This window comes from Sinohyriopsis cumingii, chromosome 17 (assembly GCF_028554795.1).
Source record: "Sinohyriopsis cumingii isolate HCF-2022 chromosome 17, ASM2855479v2, whole genome shotgun sequence".
Lineage (NCBI taxonomy): Eukaryota > Metazoa > Mollusca > Bivalvia > Unionida > Unionidae > Sinohyriopsis > Sinohyriopsis cumingii.
Genome location: NC_142977.1, coordinates 43,774,002 through 43,797,841, shown reverse-complemented (window position 1 = coordinate 43,797,841; position 23,840 = coordinate 43,774,002). Strand labels below are relative to the sequence as shown.

General features: G+C 35.7%; 1 protein-coding gene across 1 annotated transcript in view; it reads right to left on the bottom strand.

Moving 5' to 3' along the window:
- LOC149778521 (uncharacterized) overlaps window positions 1-9,552 on the bottom strand; it is a 46,042-nt gene extending 36,490 nt beyond the window's left edge. Inside the window, exons 1-2 of the mRNA XM_089938352.1 lie at window positions 9,519-9,552; window positions 4,502-5,101 (exon numbers count right to left, since the gene is read on the bottom strand). Coding sequence (XP_089794478.1) covers window positions 4,502-5,101; window positions 9,519-9,552 — 634 coding nt within the window. The remainder of the gene's footprint in view (window positions 1-4,501; window positions 5,102-9,518) is intronic.
- Between the last annotated feature and the right edge of the window lie 14,288 nt (window positions 9,553-23,840).

Sequence of the window (23,840 nt, the reverse complement as noted above, 5' to 3'; positions counted from 1 at the left end):
ATGTTCACACACTGCGCCAACATTAAAAAAACCTCTCATAACACAACAGAAGTTATATTTGTTATAATCCGATTGATTCTAGCTGGGTAACAAATATATATGTAAATGTGTTCTTTGAATGCCCAGTTCTAGGATCAATACCACTAATTCCTCAAGCAGGAGTTACTGATATAAGAGCTTGAGATCTTGCTCTACGTGAACATCTTCAAAGTCGTCAAAACACAAATGTTCCCTCCTATTCATGTTCACAAGCTCTGTACCACTGTAGTCTCATTATCTGATTTTCACAAAAGAGAACATCGTCCACCCTCGCTAGTCGCGCGGGGAAACAAACAGTGCACCGGCTGGCCTGCAACGGATCGGTTCTGATAAGTGTTTAATGCTGTCAAAAGTGAAAACTGTGAAGGTGCCACATGAACGAAAGCATTTTCTATGTATTGAGGCATTAACTGTCAGAACACTACTAGAATGTGACACTGCAGTTATGCAGACATGAGCATTACAATAATGACGTCGCAGGAGATGCAGTGTCAGATTTCGGTCCTAATAGTCTGTGAGGATGGCAGTCGGGCAACAACATCATAATGTGAGTCAATTTTAGGTAAAAATATAAAGCATGAACCTAATTGTGTCATATGTGCAAACCATCGAAGCCTTCTTACATGGAGACAGACAGTTCCTATCAGATATTGGAGGTCACAATGCATATGGTGTAACTAAACAAGCTTATTTTATGCCTTGGAGTCTTTAATGCAGTTTCCAGCACAAGACGGACGCCATTACGACACATGATTCGACAAAATAGGTGTGGAAAACTACACAGACTACTTGAATGTTGTCCGCCGAAAACTTTGTGGCTCCTAGTAAGGGCTACCAGACATAATTTATGAATTTCTAATGACGGATGGATATGCGAGAAAATGGATCATATCATTGTAGACGTCAAGTTTAAGACAGTCTCTGTTGTCCAACTTCGAATAATCCGGTGCATGCGCATATCTCCCATAAGAATTGGATTTATTAATCCAGTAGAGCTGCCAGTCTTCAGGATGACAACAACTTATTCCAGTCTCATCAAATTTATCAACCAAGTTAGCATTCGATGAATAAAATTTAACTGCTAACAAAGTGTGCCGGAGGCAGGGGAGGCCTTAGCCAGAGGTTATAACAGAAACATATTTGCTGGTTATAGGAATCTCAGTAAGTCATTTTCTGGATTATTATATAGCCCTGTTGAAGATTCGGCTGATTTAATGTTACAGAAAAAGCTAAAGCGATGGAGGGATCACTACTTCTGGCTGAAAGGCAGTCGCACAGCCACCCCAGTTCACAAACATGACGACGCTGTCAATCTAGCTGCATCATCCCATAGATTGGTAGGCCAATTATGATCGAAGCTGATTTAGTACTAAAGAAATTAAAAATTCGGAAGAACAACGTGATCTGTGGCATCACCGACATATTGACGAAAGCCTGGCAAACCAAGTTTTTGTATTTAATTCTGTGTAGGAGACTGACGACATCCCTGATGATTGGAAACAGGGTATTATCCTGCTCTTCTACTAAGGCAAGGGCAGCTAACCAGTCTTCACTTACACTGGCATTACCTTATGTACTGTTCGGAAAAGACCTTCGCCACTATCCTCCTAACCAGAGTGTAGTACCGTTTACTGGAACTTTGGAGGAAAGAAAATAATGATTTTACATCAGGAAGGTCAACATTAACCAGATCTACGTGCTCAACACACTGGTATAAATCCAAAAGAGATTCAATTGAACAACTCTGAAAACAAACAGTAATCTAAAACTGTCTTTTGCTTGGTTGACCGAGCCACCCACTGGTTTCCACTGAAGATCATACGATTCCTTGCAATAGTGGTCAGTCTAATGAAAGCGGTTTGGACGTATATTTAATTTGTATTGTGTACTGGCTTTTGTTGATTATTATATGTATGTATATTTAATTATTGTGTGATTGAAACTTATCCATAATTGAGGGCAGAAGTTGGTCGTACATGTCTAATCTTATGTAGGATCAATCAACATGCTTACTATGTTCAAGTTCTAGATACAGCCTTAACTCTGATCTTAGGATTTCGTAAGGAAAAATCCCATTTGGCTACATTTTGATGAAGATGACTATTAAGATGACAGAGTAGTGGAGATTTATTAAAATTGTTTATAACTAGGAATATTCTGGAAATGTACTTATCTCACTCATCCTGTTTCTCAAATTGTGTTGTAGTTTTTATACTAAGGTTGATTAAATTGGAATTACTTATTTTTACCTTAACATCTGAAATAGAACCAGTCATAGTTTTTTGTTTAGTTTAGTTTGAGAGGATTTATTTATTTCAATTGTTCACTGGAATTACAAAGTGTTCATTATTAACAGCGGACTAGATCACTATTTTTGGCATTATGGCGAATTAATTTAAGGATATTTTGGATTATATAATTGTGATACATTAAACATATTCGTGACATTAGCATTAGCATTTTCAAGATTAGAATTCATTCGAAAAACTCTATACTTTTTGGATTTGTGATAGAGTTTCTGGATATGTGATAAACATGAAGTACCAGTTAGGAACACCTCTTCAACAATTTTGGCACGAACCAGCAGTCTTATTTCCCTTCGGTTTTAGTGTGGTTCTCACTCTGGTTTTGTTGCGTAATAGAATTCTAGCGGGTGGAGTAGTCTAGTGAAAGATCGCAAGTTAATTGAAACTGGTTATCAGGTGTTTACATAATATGCAATGGATTTCGCAGATGTTGTGGTGTGACAAAAAACGAAGACCACAGTGCTAAGACGTTTGGGTAAACAAAAAACAGACAGACCAGATAAATCCGCGTACCCTTCAGGTTTGTTGCTGAAGACTTTTTTTATTAACACAGAACAGGCTGTAGAACAGAAAAGCGAGTGATGTTCGTTAGCAAAAATGTATGTTTTAACCTATTAGTAATTGTAATTTATGACAAGGTTACCGCGCTTGCGTGTGTGTCTCTGTGTTCATCTGTGCGTGCGTGCGTGCGTGTGTGCGTGTGTGTTTTAGAAAGTTGTGAGGATCATGGATTCCTTGAACATCTTTACATCTATGTCTGCCAGTCCAATTCAGGAGGAGAGAATATTCCGGCTATTCCAGAAAGCAGATATGTTTGGAGAGTTTATGAATGCTGATATTTTTCTCCTGAAAAACCTCTTGCCGAAATTTATTTTGAACATATTCTTGGTAATTATTATATTTAAATCGTATCTAACACTCAATTATCCAACATTTGGTTCAAATAAACAAATTTCACTTCACACCTTTGATATCAAAAACAATTTCAGGTGCATTTCATAGCTTTGATCTGAAGTCGACCAATTGTTTCCCACATTTCTCAGGTCGTTGTGTTTGGTGCCAATCGATATACATGTTCAAATGACATCACATAAGTGACGTTGTTTTTCTCAGATGAAAACGTAAAGCAATCTGCAATAATACTGAGTTTACGTAGTTTGGTTTAGGGTTCCCGACCTTACACAGTGTATCATCTTCATAGTTGATGAGAAAAGACCGAATAAAGTTACATGTATTTTCATAAGTAGAGAGAGCGAGAGAAATAGTATTGCATATTGTTATAAAATCATTGTTCCTTTAAATGGTGGAAGGGATATGCTTCTTAAAATGTATTCAGAAGTGAAACCTAGACTGTGCCCTAAATAAACTAGTATTCCAAACTCTGTGAATACGTATGCGGTCGTTTGATTGTTTGTATATGTCATAAAGTTCCTGGAAGAATTGATCGCAGGGACGAGTGATATTGCTTGCCAGGGTATGTCTATAGGATGGTGTACTATTTTATTCACAGCTCTTAATACCAATCTGTTCCAGAAGAAAACTGACTTGAAACCATAAAGTATGATTTTAGTACTTTTTAGATACAAATAATGTTTCTAGTAATAATCATTTTTACAAAATTTTACTTTTAACCAAACGATAAACATGGAACAGAATGTAGAAAGGATAAAACGAAAAAAGGCAAAAGAAAGAAAAGATAATACGGACGAACACAATATTGAGATCCAGAAGTTTAGTTCTATTCAAATATTCCAAATATTTTGACAATCGATTTTTAATGTTATGATAGGGACATAAGCGTGGAGGTATACATTATTGCAGTAATGAAAGCTTAAAATCGTGGTCCAGATGTATTCGCTCTTTCATATCAATTGTTTATTTGTACAAAATAGATCCAGTGGAAGTTGATTAGGTTTAAACACTATTTACATCAACACAGGCATGATAAACCGTGTAAAAATAACTTTTCTAATTATTATTGACAATCTACTCACAAGATCAAAAAATATGTCATTTTCATTTATCTCTTCTAAAGTCAGTTTCATTATTCTGATGAGTGTAGTAGGTGGAATAGTAATTGTATCAGTATCAATTGTTACAGTAGAAGATCAAGGAGTTGGAGGAATCTGTCTTGAGCCAGGTCTAGGATTAAACACTTTGAACAAGGGACCCACGAAGAACAGGTGCACCTGGAGGTCCATGAAGACCTGGATCACCCTTTTGACCAGAAGGACCAGGAATACCTGGGTCACCCTTTTGACCAGAAGGACCAGGAAGACCTCTGTCACCCTTTTGACCAAAAGGACCAGGAAGACCTGGGTCACCCTTTTGACCAGAAGGACCAGGAAGACCTGGGTCACCCTTTTGACCAGAAGGACCAGGAAGACCTCTGTCACCCTTTTGACCAGAAGGACCAGGAATACCTGGGTCACCCTTTTGACCAGAAGGACCAGGAAGACCTCTGTCACCCTTTTGACCAGAAGGACCAGGAAGACCTCTGTCACCCTTTTGACCAGAAGGACCAGGAAGACCTGGGTCACCCTTTTGACCAGAAGGACCAGGAAGACCTGGGTCACCCTTTTGACCAGAAGGACCAGGAAGACCTCTGTCACCCTTTTGACCAGAAGGACCAGGAAGACCTGGGTCACCCTTTTGACCAGAAGGACCAGGAAGACCTCTGTCACCCTTTTGACCAGAAGGACCAGGAAGACCTGGGTCAACCTTTGGACCAGAAGGACCAGGAGCACCCGTGAAACCTTAAAAACATTTTTACCCTGTCAACTTGATGGAAGTGGAATATAACAATTATTATATACGGTAACTATCGACGTTCTCGACATATAGTCATCATCGCATCATCATCGTCATTATCATCATCATTTGGTTTAACACAAATCTCTATAACATATAATCAAACAGGTTACGGAGTTATAACTCATTAGAAACAGGATTCAAAACGTGTTTATGTCCATATATAATTCAATCAAAGCTAGAATCGAAGTCCCCATGCAAACTTAATTTAGCACATTGCATAATCCCAATGCATTCTTTTCTCAAAATGCAACATTTATTCCTCAAATTATAATTATAAACTGATGCCTATATAGCACACGGTGAAATAAGCACATATCCTTGGATCATCATCATCTGTATTTTCTTCAATAGAAGATTGCATGCTATAACAATAAATCATCTGATTACAATCAATAAATAAGTACAAACAATGAATATTAGAATACAAAATTCTTACAGCTTATAAATAACTAAAGTGTTCCTCAACTGCATAAGTTGCAAGTTTAAGTACTATATTTGCAGAAGATAGCCACACACTGCAAGACAAGGTATTTTGCATACAAGGCGAACAGTTTGGAGTTTGTTTTCTTTGTCGATTACACCTGATGGTAACCTTTTACCTGGAAGATATTGTAGTTGCAGCTCATCTTCTGCATTAAATAACATAATGTACAGGCTTCGTGGAAATTTCTCAGTAAGGAAATCCAAGAATGAGTTTCTGAAATTCGACATATAAGGACAGGCAATCACACAATGAAGTATCAAGTCTGTATAAACATTCCCACATCTAATACATGCATCGAGCTGTGTTAAAGGAACAGCAACCCATAGTGTAGCTTTATGTTTATATACCTCCATGTGCTGTCTGGTTTTAGCCGACCGCCGTAAATATTCGTGTATCAGAAGAGAATCTATCAAAATCTGCTTGATTAGACTCTCCAGATATTATTTTCAAGACCAGCAAGTTTTGGCCTTACAATTTCTTTCCAGTTTTGTTTATCTGGAATTTTGGTATGTACGTTATAAGGCATCAAACACAATCTCTGAAAAAACATCAATTTTCTTCTATCAATTTCAGACTGAGGTTAAAAGGCATCAAATACAATCTCTGTAAAAACATCAATTTTCTTCTATCAATTTCAGACTGAGCTGATGTCCATCCTAGCATGTCCGATCTTGTACATGTTGGGAAACCTTGAACATTTTGGCAAAATGACTCAGAGTTTCATCCCATTGAGAGAGGTCAGTTTTTGAAATATTACACCATAATTAACTTCCATAAAACATTGAAGGAAAATTACCTTTTTGATACGTTTGCGGCAACCAACGGAATTAAACCATTCATTTTAATGCCAAAACAAAACAGGTGGTGAAAAGACTTTTTTCCTTTCTTGCATTCATCGAGTATTGCGTAATGCGACGGCAGCGTTGAGTTAATCAAGTATCCCAGAAGCGTTGCCGAATCAGTAACGGGAAAACATGATGGCCCAAGAAACCATTTCATATTGACATAATTATTGTCTTGGGGTCCAAAAATGATAATGTATGATTTCGTGACACTAAGATCTAATCGCCACTTATTACTGTAGGCTTATGCTATATCTAATAGCATTTACAGATTGCTAGGATATATAGCCAAAAGTGAAATGTCATCAGCTAGGGGTGATTTCCCACAGTTATGGATCCAATCTTTGCTCCAAATCCACGACTTTCTAACTGTAACAGCAAGTCATTTATAAATATTGAGTACATCATGGTTGACAAAACACTTATATATCAAGAAACATTTAATTCAATCGGTTTTCCATGTCACTTGTGCGGGAATTACACTGATTAAAAACATTATTATACTGAGATGCACTAAAACAATAACTGTTTAACCAATCAATGGCATGATAAATATGAGGGGATGCAAAAAATGTATTACACACAAATAAAATAAACATGACTTGCAATGAGCTTAGAGGTCCTCAAGAAATGAGGAAAATTCTGTACTGACACCTACGCCCTGGAAACCGGAGGGGGATCTTTAGGAGGGCCGGGAGGTAGAACCCTTGTGGGGGATGCAATAATGGGAACATCCGCGTAGGGCCTCTCCTGATTCTGCCTCTTTGGGGTTCCGGTATTTTTTCTTTCTTTTTTTCTTCTTCTGTTCTACTGGAAACAGAATACAGTACTGAAATATGCTTTAAATTTAACTAATTAAATAACAAACTGATCAAAACATTAGATGCCTCGTAGATATTAACACATTCTTACACTATTAGGTACAACAACAAAATAGTGGGACAGAGATTAACTCCATTAAGGAGATAATAATGGTGTGATACCTGCGAGGTCGTAAGAATCATGCCTGATCTCCCCAAAAGGAAGGCCAAGTTACAGTACATTACGAAAACACGAACAAGGGGTTACAGCTACATATCATAAAAACACGAGGTACTCAAGTATGCATATTTACAACAGAATACTATGTAAAATGTATGAATTCCATGATTTTGGTGCAACATTTTCTCTTTATGTAGACAAACAGCCACAATAAGCTGCCTCATTGTATCCTGGTTTATACATCCCCGATGTCTCTACAAGGACAAAAGGTAATTTCTTCAGTCCAGTGTTAAAATGGCATATCCCTCTCCCTCCCCGAATAATTAGTCATCACAATGCATATTTGAAAAAAAATTCATTATACGTCCCATTTATGCAACATAAAAGGTTTATTTTTCATTATCATAAGACGGGTATTAAAACGAAAGACTGCTGAGACCCGAAGATACAAACTTTGGCGAATTAAGGCTTGCAGAAGCAAATGCCGAAAAAGGTGTGACGAATAGAAGCAAAATGTAAACAATCGAATCAGCCATTTTACAATATGCATTTCAGGTGGGTTTGTTGTTGTTGTTGTTGTGCGGTTTAACGCCATTTTTCAGCACAGGATAGGCTAGTATTAATGGTGGAGGAAGAACCCGGTAAAACCCCGGGAAGAACCACCGACCCACGAGAAGCTGCTGGCAAGCTTTCTCACTTAACCACATTGGCCGAATCCTGGACTCGAACCCACGCAGACAGAGGTGAGATGGCAGTGATCCGTAACGGAGAGCGCTTTAGACCATTCGGCCACTCGGGGCCCCCAGATGGGTTTGTATTTCTCCTTGCTATTAGCAGTGCCTATCATAGCAGTACTTTCAATATGGAAAGCTTGCTAGCCATCGAGTAACGTGTTTTCTGATAATATGACTGTCAATTAAGGGGCCCGGTTGACTGGAAGAAGATAAATATGGCAGCCACCATTACTTGGAATCGATATGTTTGCCAGCTGCGTTGTACGGAAGAACCAATGTATATAAAGCGGTAACGCTCGTTGCGTCTTTTTCAGTCTTCAAACAACAGGATAATTTCAATGCAGAAGACAATACTATCAAAATGCCGTGATCTATGGCGCATAAAATATAATATCTTAATGCCTATTTTAGCTCAAATAAATACATTTTCAGAAAACACAAAGTACCCTAACGTTTAAATGACGTTTTCAATAATATTCAACTTTAAACATTACCTACACTACGTAATATTTAACCATATTACACTCGCCCACCCATTAATTCAGCTCGTATTACAAAAAGCTCTTAAATCATAAAGTAGATTTAAGTATTAGAGGTTTTCAATTGTAGGTAGCACGGAGAGAGAGTGAGAGAGGTGATGGAGGTAGTTGTTGAGGTATATTTGCAGTTATTTTTCGTCTAACTGCAGTTATGCTGGATTTGCTGAGATTACTAATGTTTTGAGTCAGTAATAATAGAGTCGAACAATTTCCTTGTGGAGACACGAGATACTCATTATCAAGCAGTATAACTTAAGACATGACGGTTAAGACAGACATACATGAAAACAGTGAAATTACAGTTTCAATAATGAAGATAACTAAAACTTGTTAGAAAATAGAAAAGTGTAAAGTGAAGTCTTTCTTGGTGCCTTTTATTTCCCTTCCACCATGGATTATTCAGCTTCGTGGTATCTGTGAAGTAAGCAGATCGGATAGTTGGGTTTTATATGGTGCAGCCATTTGACATCTGGCCAGCTGTGCTTCGTTAATGAACTTCTGATACAGATGATGAACAAAATGTGTCAGTAAAATTGATTGGATTAGCACACTGTCCGATCTAAAATGAGGGTTATGACACGAGCAACATCTGGTAAAGTAGACAGACTTCCATGCACCGTTGGCTCAAATATAGAATTAACAAACAGCTCCTTGTAATACGACGTCCAGGACCTGAACCAAACCACACATGCTCCTAGTACTGATACTAATATTTCTTAGACTATTACAACTACTAATATAACTAACAGTTATTTAATGATAATAGTTGTCATTCTCACCCACATGACCGAGAAATATAGCTGCATTGCTCATCCTATTTTTCTACCTCAGTCTGGCTGTCCGAGGTCATTACAGTCATGGTGTCCACGCGTTGAGAACTACTTTTATAAAGAAGAAACCTTCGAAGTCTTCTTAAATGCCCGATGGAGTGTTTTACAATTAAGCAACAATATATATATATATATATATATATATATATATATATATATATATATATATATATATATATATATATATATATATATATATATATATATATATATATATATATATATATATATATATATATATATATATATAATACCACTTGGTAGAGATCTTAAATTAGCCAGCGCGCAACAATGCATCCTCTCTCAAATCAATGGATACTAAAATGTTGACCCACAGGATATAAAATTATTTTGTTAGATGGTCAAGTTGACATTGAAAACAATCGACTCAAAATTATTCTCTTTAGGAGATACGACACAATTATCTTTAGTAAATCTAACAGTTTGTACGATTTTTTGATACTTGAAATTAAGGTAACTGAGCCACATGGGTCATATTTTGGTAGTAGACATTTTAAAATATAAACATAGTTTGATTGTGCAAAAGTACAACTTGGTGATTTCAGATTGTAGAACAATACACTTTATTTGGCACTCTTGTGTAGCAAGGATAAAAACGAAATAGAAATTATATTAATTGAACATGATCTCATCACAATGATGTTCAGGAGAGATTGTCGATGATTAGAAAAAGAATAAAAGAAGGAAAGTAATGTAATTTGAATTTCCTGAACATGGCAAGGTGTTCACGTATAGCAAGGTGATAATGCGTATATGAATACATGCATGTGTTATCAACTAAATACATTGATCACCGTGCGAACACAGTTACTCTGCTAATTTGATGTCGTGCATCTCGTGACTGTCATATGATTCGAGAAAATATATCTGTTGGTTATTATGTTTATACTCGACAATTTCTTTACAGTTCTCATTTGAAATTTTGTAGTATCACAATTTAAACTTCTCTTGCAAAGCTCCGTTTCATTGATATCAGTTTCGAAATGAAAACAATTTCGACCCTGACCTGAAATTAGTCCTTAACTGATGTACTCCCAGGTCTCTGAAGGATGTTTTGCGGATTTGGGCGGGATGTGCTAAGCGAAAATCATTTGACATATTGATATACTACACAGGTTTGATTTGAAGAATCCGGGGCGGAGTTCATCACCAGTGTCTTAATATGTTCTTGTTGTAACCCTTGATTTGTATCGCCACCGACATAGAACTTAATTCCATCCATAACTTACAGAGTTTCGTAATGACCAAAATAGTGATCATGTGATATCTTGTTGGCTTGATTGAGTATAAATATCATAAAATGCTTACCAACAAGAAAAGAGCTATAAAATATCAGTATAAAGTCTTATGTAATGTACACATAGACAATCTTATACTGGCTTTCATAACGCTACGATATCAGTTCAACAAGGCATGGATGGCATACAGTGTAAATATTTTAAAATATACATCAACTTCTTTGTTTGGTGAGTTAGAGCCGTCTCTGCTTTGTGTGGAACTATATTACATTTCATGAGGCCGGGATGAATAGCAGTAAATTGAATTTGATGGAATTTACTTGACTCATATTTTCGTAATAATGATGTCATATCAGTTTTACTATTGATGATAAAGAAAAAGAAGCTAATTGACTTGCATTTTTTGTTATATCTATTATTAGCATTTTAGTCTTATTTAGCTCATTTCTGCTGATAACTATTGCATGATACAGTACTAATTTTGCTGGAGATTGATGATCATGGAAGCCATATCTACCCACAACCATCTACGATATTTCCAATTTCGATCCTTTTTGAAATCTTTGAAATTAATCATGTCCTATAATTCTGGCCAATTATTGCTTGTCCGGCGCCCTGAACAGATCAACTTGTGCCAAATTTATATTCTACAGTCAGTCATAAAATGTGGGAGTAATCGTACAATTTAATCAGCATTGCCTATTGGATAACACTCAAGCATTAAAAAATAAAAAGCATTTTCATAACATCTCTTATATGTTAAATATCAAACTCTTTTAAGTCGTAAACACGGTCGCTAGGCATGCTCTAAGGAGTCAACAAGTAGGCCTACCAATTATTGTTACAACACTGAAACTGTAATGGCAAGCATCACAATGAAGAGTAAGATAATACATGTTCAATATATGTGTGTTATTGTATAAAAGAATGACAAAATGTACAACAAACAAGATAAATTTCACACACATTGGAAATTAGACGAATTTAGTGTTTGGAACCGGTCATTTGATGTATCGTCGAAAAGTATGGCTGCACGCAATATTCTTACTGTCATCTCATGAATACATCAAATCGGCATTTATAAGGAAATTACTTAAGGATTTAATGATGTAGAATATCGAACCGGACAAAATACAGATGTTACGTTTATTCCTATTTATCCCCTCGAAGCAGCTTCAAAGTCAAACTTGTTTTCTATCATACGATTGCAGCAGGTCTCAGTCGCACCAGAGAGTGACCTCCCTTTATGTGGGCCAAGCAACGATACGCAAATATGGTTTGACCTTTCGATCATACCCAGATGTGCCATCAGAATTAAATATCCCAGTTGTTGTGTAAATAAATATATCACATGTATCCCCTGATCCTACATATCCTACAACTACGAAACATGAGCATATTTCCCCAAATTATATTAGACAGCATAGAAAGCAAGCAAAATAATTTAATTTTGGAAATCGTGGATTTACTACATAGATTACTCTCCTTTAAAGTCTCGCTATTGAGAAATGTTTTCAACTCACAATGACTTTACTTTGTCATAATTTGTGCTGAAAAGGTCATTGATTGAAAAGTAGCTGCGTGCCAAATAAAAATTGAGATAGCTGTCTTCCATCACACTAAGAATTTAAGAATTATACTTGTTCATTTCTTATACTAGAACTACAAAAGACAGCATATAATATTATCCGTATATGCATATAGTTATATATCCCTGTTTTTGCCTTAGTCTATTAAACATTTTATGATAATGACTCAATCAAAACTTTCAAAGAATTATGAATTGAAGCACCTTTGGGGACAATATTAAATTATATTGAATAGGTAAGGCATGGAGTCAAGTTTTATGACGATGACGCTACAGGTTGTGGGCTGCATATGGGGGTATTAAGGTAATATCGTATTTCTAAATGAAATGATTCTTGTTAAAGAAAAGATAATGGTGTATTCAAGAAAGAACTAGTTAGAACATCAAAGTACCCGACCTAGCTCCCCGGAATTAGAGAAAGTTCATTGTGCAGAATAAAATATATCCCTTCATTTTGACTTATCCCCAATCCCTCCTGACAAATTCTTGCGCATGCCCATCAGTACATCAGTAAGCCAATTTTGTGTTTCGATGCCGACATAGCTTCCATTAGGGTCTCATGACGATGAAAAGAAAATTTGCAAAGGAATTAAATTATATGTGATCAAACAAAAGTTAAAATTCATAATGTAGCAAAATAGTTTATTGGAATATAACGAAATTAATCAAATTATTCTTTTTCTCAAGACATTCACCGTTCACGAATTGCATTACATCAAACGAAGAAAGTATGTTCTCATGATAATATATGTTACGTAGTGGATAAAATAAGCACGAGAACATCTTGCAATAATATTATCTGGACGCGTAAATACCGTATATTACTACTGTATGGACTTGTGAAAACATTGTAATGTTAGGAAAACTAAAATTACATTTAAAGTTTTTTTTCTGTTTCAACGGATTGACAATCTGTCCTGGCACATAATTTTCAACGACAATTGTTTTCACTCTATTAATACAAAGTTCCAAACAATGCGTATCATTTCACAATGTTTGGTCACAGAGTTGTAATTTTGATCAATCAAATAAAACTAATGTTTCGAATTGTCTACCACCAAAAGATGACCTTCTCAGGATAGTTGTTAACTTTGATCAACATCAACATTCCCACAATCGAAAACTACAAAGTATCTCTAGTGTTCCTTCATCAGAAGCATCTTTTCGTCTTTGTTTAACTGCTGTCTATAGTAAGTCTTGTAAAGTAAAGATGAAGAGATGATAATGTTAAGGATGTTATTGAATCTATTTTTGTTCAGTGTCCATCAGATTGTGCTCAAGCAATGATCACCCCCAAAAATGCATTAATTACATTGCGTTTGACGACAACGCACCGATTGTTTTGAATCTCTGCCTGATCATCTGAAGCAAAACAATTGAACTTCTCGTGGGCATCACCATTGTAGTCTCTGTTGATTTGAAGGGTATATATTGTTGTGCTTTAGCTATTTTGAGACCTCTACAAAATAAGATGTACCTCTCAAATCAAACGATATTAAATGAACGTCATTAATTTATGTAACCTAGTTGTTAATCTAGTAAAAGCTTATTGGCTTCTGTACACTGTTGCAATAATTGAAAACTTATTGAATAAATCTCTTTTGTAGAACTGCTATTATCTCTAAACTTGTTCCATTCTTGAAATGAATTTTGTTTCGATCTCTTTGTCCACTCTCTATGCATCTATCAAAACGCACTGCATGCTCATCCTGGAGTATCAAACGTAAGAATCATCAAAGCTATAGTATTTGCAATGGCGGCGATCCACTTTCTTATAACAAAAAGACAACAAGAATTCAATTTTTCATAATTAATAATAATAATAATAATAATAATAACAACAACAACAATAATGAGGACTTTGTATAGCGCCTAATCTTTAGAAGCTCTAAGCGCTTTACAACATTATACAACACCTCTAAGATAAAAAGCATATAATGATATGATTACAAAATCAAACACCATGAAATTAGAAATTTTTAAAAAAAACATGCTGAGAATATTTAAGGTACGAAACATTATTAGATCTTTAAGTTTGTTCTTGCAGTCGAAATAAGTGAGTTTTCAGAGCCCTCTTGAATGTGATCACTCTGTCTTTGTGTCTAATTTCAGTGGGCAATTCAGTCCACGTTTCTGGGCCCTGATATGCAAAAGAACGCTGTCCATATGACTTTGTTTTCATAGTGGGAATAATGAGTATACAATTGTCAGACGAGGAGCATAAGTATTTTGCTGGTGTGTACATATGGGTGAGGTCGGGTAGGTAAGTAAGTCCATCAGTGAAACGTAGCATGCAGAACAAATTTTGTGTTTGATTCTGGATCGAATGGATAGCCAGTGTAGGGTGCAGAGCAGCGGGTAGGTGTGCTCTGATCGTGGTACTCTAAGTGTGATCCGAGCAGCTGTGTTTTGAACGTTTTGGAGTAGATATTGAGATGAACCAGACAGAACTGAGTTACAATAGTCCAGTCTTGAAAGTACTAATGAACACACAAGTGTTTTAGTGGCATCAACGTCTCAGCTCAAGATATGCAGCCTTGCAGATGTTCATGACATGTTGGTGCAATGTGAGAGTACTGTCCAGAGCAACACCTAGGTTTCGTACTGATTGTGTGAATTTAATGTTGGTGTTGCTGATATTTATTGTTTGAGGTAAAGGATGTGAATGAGAAAGTCTTCGTGTTGTCATCAGCATGGCCTCAGTTGTATCGTTATTCTTCTGCAGCTTGTTACATGTCATCCATGATTTCACATCAGAAATGCACCTCTCTACACCTTGGATGGTAGCATCAACTTCATTTGGGTGGCAAGATTTGTATATTTGGGTGGCATCATCGTACAATTGGTGAGACACTGCATGATGATCTATGACACTTGAGAGTGACTGAGTGTACAGAATGAAGAGAACAGGTCCAAGAACAGACATAAAACTTAGTTTTCGCAGGCTGAATGCCACTTCCTCCTGCTTGGTACATTATTACAACACACACACAAACACACACACACAAATACACACACACACACATGTTGTGTTGATAAAGAACGATTAATAACAGAAACAGCAAATGTAAGCATCATACACACCAAGAAACACTACAAATTGATGGAAATTGTTTTTGTATTTTTACTTACTAATCAGGACGTTGTATAACATAATTTAAGTCTGACTTACAACGATGGGGATCGCTTAAATCGTGTATGAAAGAATTATTGTCCATATTATTTAAGAAATGAGTCATAAGAAACCTTGTACACTCATAATTCACATAAGTTGTCCATTGCCTTCCATCTTCTTTCCATACACTATGTCGTTTATCTGTGATACTCTTCGATTATCCTAGTCCTCTATAATCATCCTTTCTCATCAGCTCAATTACGATAAAATTAATCGAAAACAGAGATGCTTCCAGTAGATACAAGGTCATTAGCTTTTTCAATTCTAATCTTAATTGCTATTGTAGTAATGTCTTGCTTAATGGTAAATTGTGTTATTACTATGGAATTCCGTGCACAATAAATTAAATTGGCCAGTAGGACCATGTCATATGGTTCCCACTCCAAAAATATTAATTTCTTCCACATATTATGTATTTCCTTCTTTCAGTTACATTAGACTATTCTGACTGTTTTCGTGTGTTCAGTGCATAAGCATTATGTTAATTTATAACTTCTAATAATATATGGGTAATGGAATTGTCACCATTTTGCACATAAATAATTTTAGCAATTGTATATAATCCTGAAAACTTGTTTATATCTGTATTGCATGATCTTCTAAAGCAATCATTGCATGTTACTTGCATCCAGCAAAGCGTTCTGAAGCATATTTGATTTTATATATATATATATATATATATATATATATATATATATATATATATATATATATATATATATATATATATATATATATATATATATATTAAATCACGTCCGTTGTATAGCTTAGTTTCATTAAACATTATTACCAATCTTTTGTATCTTAATTTGTTACATGATTACCAGGGGCCCCGAGTGGCCGAGTGGTCTAAAGCGCTATCCGTTACGGACCACTGCCATCTCACCTCTGTCTGCGTGGGTTCGAGTCTTGGATTCAGCCAATGTGGGTATGTGAGAAAGCTTGCCAGTAGCGTCTCGAGGGTCGGTGGTTCTTTCAGGGGATTTCCCGGGTTCTTCCTCCACCATTAATACTGGCCGCCATGTATAGTCTATCGTGTGCTGAAAAATGGCGTTATACCCAACAACAACAACAACAACATGATTCCAACAGGTGATATTGGTGATGTTATAGTGATTTTTTATTTCTCTAATTCAATGTGCAACTTATTAAGTCCCGTGAACATACTAATGACAGAACAATGCAAAAACATTCTTGTCATCATCAGTTCTTCTCTTCTCCTAACGTGTTTTACGGCATTCTGAGATTGTGCTAGCTCTTTCGCTTTTAATCTGTTCAATAGCAGTTAAATAATGATCTTCAATTTCCTTCTACTTTTAAAATCATTAAAATTATTCTACGGAGATTGACTTATTATAGTGGGGAAACCTGGAGACTGAGTGATCTAAGGCGCTCGTCTTCACTTATCAATGACAATTCTGTCCGCATAGGCTTCAATCTCGGCCTCGACCAACGTGGGTGTGCAGAAACACTTGTCAATGCCTGCCTGCCAGTCGGTTGTTCTTACCGGGTTCTTCTTCCACCAATTATACATGCAGCCATAGATAGCCTATCAAGTGCTGAAAAATGGCGTTAAACTTATAACAAGAAAAACTTACATGAGAATCAAACTCGCGGTTTGTGAACTAAATCTATTAGCCAAAATAAAGATATTCTACAAGATCTGCTAAAATGGTGATGCGGTTATTATGAATGTGTAAAGCAGCTTCAATTATTTCAACTGGTGCAGCAGATTGACTTGTTGAGATTCGGGAAATAATGTTTAAGACAAGGGCTCAATAGAACTTCTAAGCAATATTTTCCCACTCATTTTATGCATGTATATTTCAGTAACATCGCTACGATATCTGGAGTGTGGCAGTTTATATGATGTTTAGAACTGAGGCATCATGCCGTAGACACGTAACATGATGTACCACCCAGTCACATTATCCCGACCAATCCTAACACTAACCTCTTAGTGCTGAGCGCCAGGCGAGGAAGCTGTTAGAACCATTTTTGTAAGTCTTTGGTATGACTCGGCCCGGTCTCGAACCCACGACCCCCGCTTCCGAGGCGGATGCTCTAACCACTAGGCCACCGGAGCGGTCGCTCTAAATTGAAACTGGACCTATAGTTGTAGAAAGGGAAATAAAATGGAAGTGCCTGAGGAAATAGAGAACCAAACAATATAAATAAATCCACCGCTTGATGAACGTGAAAGAAAGCAGAGACAAGATTTACTCAAACAAGCGAGAAGCATTATTTATGATGCATACACTAGAATTTAGAGATTAGGCACATTTTGCTGGAGTTGTCAAAACTAACTCGACGTTCAAAAAGTGTCAAGAACAGATTGAAGAACTAATAATTGGTAAGTAATGACATCGTCAATGCGCACATAGCTGGGTATCGAACACAATTACTCGGAAATTTTTCATTAAACAAATAAAGAATTATCAGTTATAAACTTAGCAACAAGTTACGATTATGCAGAAGAATCAGCAACTTTTAATGAATAGTGCGTAACAACAGCTGCTGAAACTACATCGATAGGAAGGACTATATCAAGAATTGTTCTGTGTACATCAAATTTTCATCCTACATACTCCATCCCATTGTCACCCTACCACAGAAGGATCACGACATAACACAAATCTGGTTGAAAACGTAGCAAATTAGTAGCTTGTATTCACAGTGGTATAATAAATTAGTTATCATAGAATGCTGATTTGATTGTTTCTTTCCGTGATTGACATGTTATTTTACTTGTTTAACAGTAGGAGAATATTAATCACATTTTGATTTAAATAGGTATCAATGGTTAGTAAGCAATTTCAAACCATAATCCATAGCAGATTCCGAAACCAATAAAAACAGAATAAACTATTGCTTATTTCATGGTCTATACTGTTTTCATTCCGGAAGTAACTTCGTGATTGCCTTGTGTTCCTTCAACATCCGAGTACCGTCTAGCATTTGCAAACGCAACAATGGAAACATCGTCATCCTAATTTTCCACCTTCTACATAATGTTCACCTTCGTTGTCTTTTTTTCTTCTTCTCTCTATAGTTTTTTTTATATATATCACCATTATCAATCATGTAATTCTTTTACCATCATGTAATTCTTTTACCATTGACGTGTCTCCAGACATGCTATGATAGAATTAACAAGATTATTGCATATCAAATTACATTGCTTTGTATCAGGCCTACTGCTATTTGATTTGTACACAGCGTCATCATGTAAAGGTACTGTTACAAGCAAGGGGTCTCTACCGAGCGAATCAAACACCTGCGCGATTCTGCCTTGAGGATGATTGTTTTCCCCTATATCCAAGGACCTCAAGACAATAGTTGTCAACTGAAATAGTCTTAAACGCACAAACACTACAAAATAATTATACTCACCAAAAGACCACACATGACTTAAAAATAACTTTTTCCGAGCCAACTATTAGTACTTTAATACATATAATACAAAACAGGGCCAAACACACATAATACACAGAATTATTGGTATCTCTAATTACTACAAGCGTGTACCTCATATTATATTTTTAGTTAATCTGAAATCCATTAATTAAATTTTTAAACTTGGTATTATGTTAGTCTCATTTCTTTCACGCAAACTTTTCAACTCATTTCATATTGATTACCTTTGCCTTTATCAGATTTTATTCTGTTGCATTGGTAACAATTTACAACGGCCTCTACCTTTCTTATCTGGCCTAGTTGAATTTCAATTTCTATATAAAAACTGTCTGAAAGCAACTATTAAAAATCGGTAACAACACATACCGTGATTAGTATATTTTTTTCATTCACTTACATGGTATCCAATTGTTTCGATATCAACTGAGTCTTTGCGACGGAATTTTGTTTTCTGCCGCCTTAACATGTACCGTGGCACATATTCGGCGAACGAAGAGTGCATGTTTGATGAGTAGTTGTAAATGAAATTTGAAATTAGTCAAAATCTTCAAATGACTGCATACACATCTATGTGAATATCTTTACTGTGTGTTCATATTGCTGACTTCCTTTTGATTATTGATGAGTTGTATTGTATTCTTCATTGGGCTTTTATAAAATCTCAACCTTTTCCTCTATTATTTGAAGTGAAACACTTCTACATTGACATTTTCAGCCTTTTAATAAACGTTTATACGAAGAGACACAAATATCGTTAGGTGTCTTTCCTATAATATGGAGCCCTTTCACAAACGTTGGATATATTTAGTGGCAAGTTGACGCTACTTATTTTTCGGAAACTGCATTCACGTAAAATTGTCCCTATAATTTTGTTATTTAATGTTTAACCTTCAAAACAATATTTGTCTTCCGGTCTCAGATTTAAGCTACCTTCAAAGCTATGTCAAGGTATGCGGTACAGAGCTTAAATGTATTCATACACCTATGTGTATATTAGGATACATATTGGTCTCAGCTGTTGACACTTAGATCCCTATTGTCCTTGCACACATGTAGTTTGCTAAAAGAGTTATTTAGCAGTTCATAAAAATACACTATGCAGTTTCTAAATTAAACGAAAAAGCACCTCTCGTACATTTCCTTTATCTGCTTTATTTATTACTAAATAGTCGCTTTTAAATATTTTTGAAAGACCCGTAATTTACTAAGTACGGAAGACTGAATTCTGAAAAACAACATCGGGTATAATTGTTTTTTTTAAAGCCCGAAATACAATTCCGCATGTCATCCAGCACACAAGCAGGCTGCCAGATAGAGTGGTCTCTTAATTTTGGATTTACTACACTGATATTTCCGTTTCTGAGTTGCCAAATATGAATAATGAATCTTTATCCCATCACAATTCAAAATAGTGAAAAGCTTTATTAAGCTGTTTACGATCTCCAGTGTCGATATAAAATTTTGAGCTTAATAAAGCTTTTAACTATTAAACCAATTTACGAACTTTCACTAGACTACCCAGCCACACTTTAACTCGAGCAAGCAACAAAGCCACATCGAAGATCCACACTAAAACGCAACGGAAATGAGAATGCAACAAATTATCGGATAGATAAATGGCACTGGGTATCACAAAAGCATTGAGAAGATTGCATCTTCCGTATACGTATGGGCCATATTCCCTCTTTATAGAGTCTTGATATGGACCCTTTTTTGACATTGTATCACTAGGGGATTGATTCGAAGTAATTTCACATGATAGCAATCTGATTAATTGCTTTGTAGATTAATGACAAATTAGTTAACTGACCGAATGAGAGGTTGCTTCATTGGTTTTTTTGTTTATTGACTCGTTGATTGACTACATGGTCAATTAACATCAGTATATAATTAATCTTTAATCCCATTTTCCATAGTTAGGTTATTTCAGCATTAATAATATCTTGTGTGTAACGTGATATTGAAATTATCATTTAACTCAGCCCATAAGACTGTCACATACTTTTTATAAATCAACGTGCTAAGGCGTGGAATAAGGAAAAGCAATATATAATGTGAATTAAGAAGAAAGACGTTTTATTCAGTTATTACAGTGGTATTACTATTAGTGTCACTGGAAATATTAGTAGTCTACATGAGTTTTGAAACTGGGACAAGCAGAGAAAAAAGCCGATAAAACAACAATAGGCTATGAAAATTGCCAGAAATTCATATTCCCTACAGTATGACGAGTATATATACTCTTCTAGGATGTTGGTTGCTCTGCCACTCACATGTAGCGCTTAGTTTAAAATGGTGGTCAGTCAAACCTACCACTGATATGAATACTCCATGCTAGTGTTAGACTCTAAGAATTCAAGCCCAGCGTTTCATTAATATTTAGTTATTTACTAATTTTACACAACTGACTCTTGGACAATGTGGGTATGTGAGATTAACTAGGTTCTGTTGATCTTGTCAAAAATAGTTTGATTTTGACATCTGTCCAAATTAAGCTGAAGAACTACTAAACGTACAGCCAGAAAGAATCAGACCCAAGCAAAATGAATGTGATACAAGACCAATAGGTAAGAAACGAGATGGGCAGTGTGCAAAGCGTTGGGCATTTAAACGTTCCTGAACAATTTCACATTATAGAATCGAGAATATAAAATAAAACGGTAGAAACAAGTTTCAATTATTTAAAATAATGGAACAATCATACTATTACTCGTCGCAAGGCACAGACTGAGTAATCCGGGAGTGAAAGCCGATATGGACAAGCATATATTATGTATCAAAAATTATTTTTTATCTACGTATATCATAGATTTTTCTTCTCCCTTGGGAGAAAACAACTTTCTATGTAGCAGTTTATGTTTCAGTTTCCTTGCAAAAACACTTCTCCATTTCCTTTTTTCCCTTAAAGATAACAATATCTAAGAAATGGATATATCCCATATCATATTTAGGTCGAAATTTCATGGATTAGTGATGGTTATTCATTCAATATATATACTTCTTTAGTCTTCGGAAATGGTCGAAATCTTGAAATATCCCCGAAGAATCTACCATAGAAAAATGGTACCTGAAATCTCCTAGTTTAGAGATAATTCGAAGGTTTGGAAGATATAAGAATTTTAATATGTCAATTTTATCTTCATACAAGAAACCTTTGGATTCTAATTCACTATTCAAATACGAAAATTTCTGCGTTGTGAAACGTGCTTTTGCCAAAGTACCTCGATGTTTCTGAACGTCTTCATCTATAGGCTGGGCCCCAGCCAGTACAGATCATTATTCGGGTTGTCAACAATTCACTCGCTCATATTTCTGTATGATTCAGATATATTACCAGATCTCTCAGGTACTGTATTTTAGCACCAGTAGCAAAGTCTCTCTCAGCGTTCGTGAATAAGTGATAAATATAATTTGATAATTACTACCACCTCTTTCCCCAATTTAGGCAGGGAACAGTAATCTCATATGCATTTGTAGTACTATTGAATTCAAATGGAGTGGAGTAATCAACGGAGAACTCATAAGTTAACTGAAACTGGTGCTCCAGAACGTACATAATCTGCAAGAGTTTTGTCAGGTGTTGTTAAGTTAGAAAATAATAGGATGTTAATTTGTTAAGAGAACAACAACAAACATTTGAACTTTAGGAGCAAACCTTCCTCCCACTTCTCCGTCCAGCTTTATTGGTAGAGACGGCTTCTTTGTTAGGAGGCTGAGGCATGAAAAAGTCGAGTTAAGGGTTCGTTAAGGTAACCTCTGTGTTTGTCTGCTAAAGTATTGTGAGGAACAGGGGTTTCTGTAACATTAATATTATAATAATGTCTACATGTCAGCATGAGGAGGAAATTATGTCACATAAATCCGGGAATTCAATTCTTTTCGGAGAGTATAAAATAACGAACTTCGCTCCAAAAAATACATTTCACGAAACATGAACTTTTTCTTGAACATTATTATCCTCTTTGAAACGTATGTGGCACTCCATTCTCCAAATTTCGTAATATCTCACAAATTCAACATAAAGGATCATATATAAAAGTTGTATAGTGCTTGTTATATAGTTTTGAACCAAGGTCGACCAATCGTGTCTTTATTTTCTCAATTGAAAGAATATTGTGGCAATGGGCTTACAAGGCCGAATGACATCACCCAGGTGACATTCTTTAACTCTGATTAAACTTTAAACCAGTCGGAAAATAACTTGGCAAAGCAAGTTCATTTAGGTTCTAGACATTTGTCACGTTATCAAGTTATTCATAGTCAATGAAGCTTCAGAATATATGCACATTAATGACTAGGGTCAAGAGAGGAAGAGAGTGGGAATAGAACATACGTAAGTAGTTAGGTAAGTTGGTACAATGGATGAACTAGGGATAACGAAATATAGAGAAATGGTATTTGGCATATGTTTTTGTTTTAAATCGTTCATTGGTAAGGTATAAATGAAACGCTTCTTTTAGGTTATTTACAGATAAAAGATAAACTTTGCATGTAATAGTACTAGCAATCAAAACTTTGTTAAATAAGTAAATATCTAAATTTCTTTGAATGTTTACATATGTCATAGATTTCATCGAACAAGAGCCGAGACGAGTGACATCGCTTGTCCATGCATACCACTAGCATGTTGTACTGTTCTGCACATCTCATAATAGCACTCTGTTCCAGAAGGAGACATCTGGCTTGAAACCTTAAAGTATGACTTTGGTACTTTGTAAATATGAATAATGATGAGGGATCTGAGATTTAGGGATACATGAAATAGAACGCGAAAAGATAAGAAAACAAACGAAATACAGATGAAAAGATAAAACGCAGGAACTCAGACT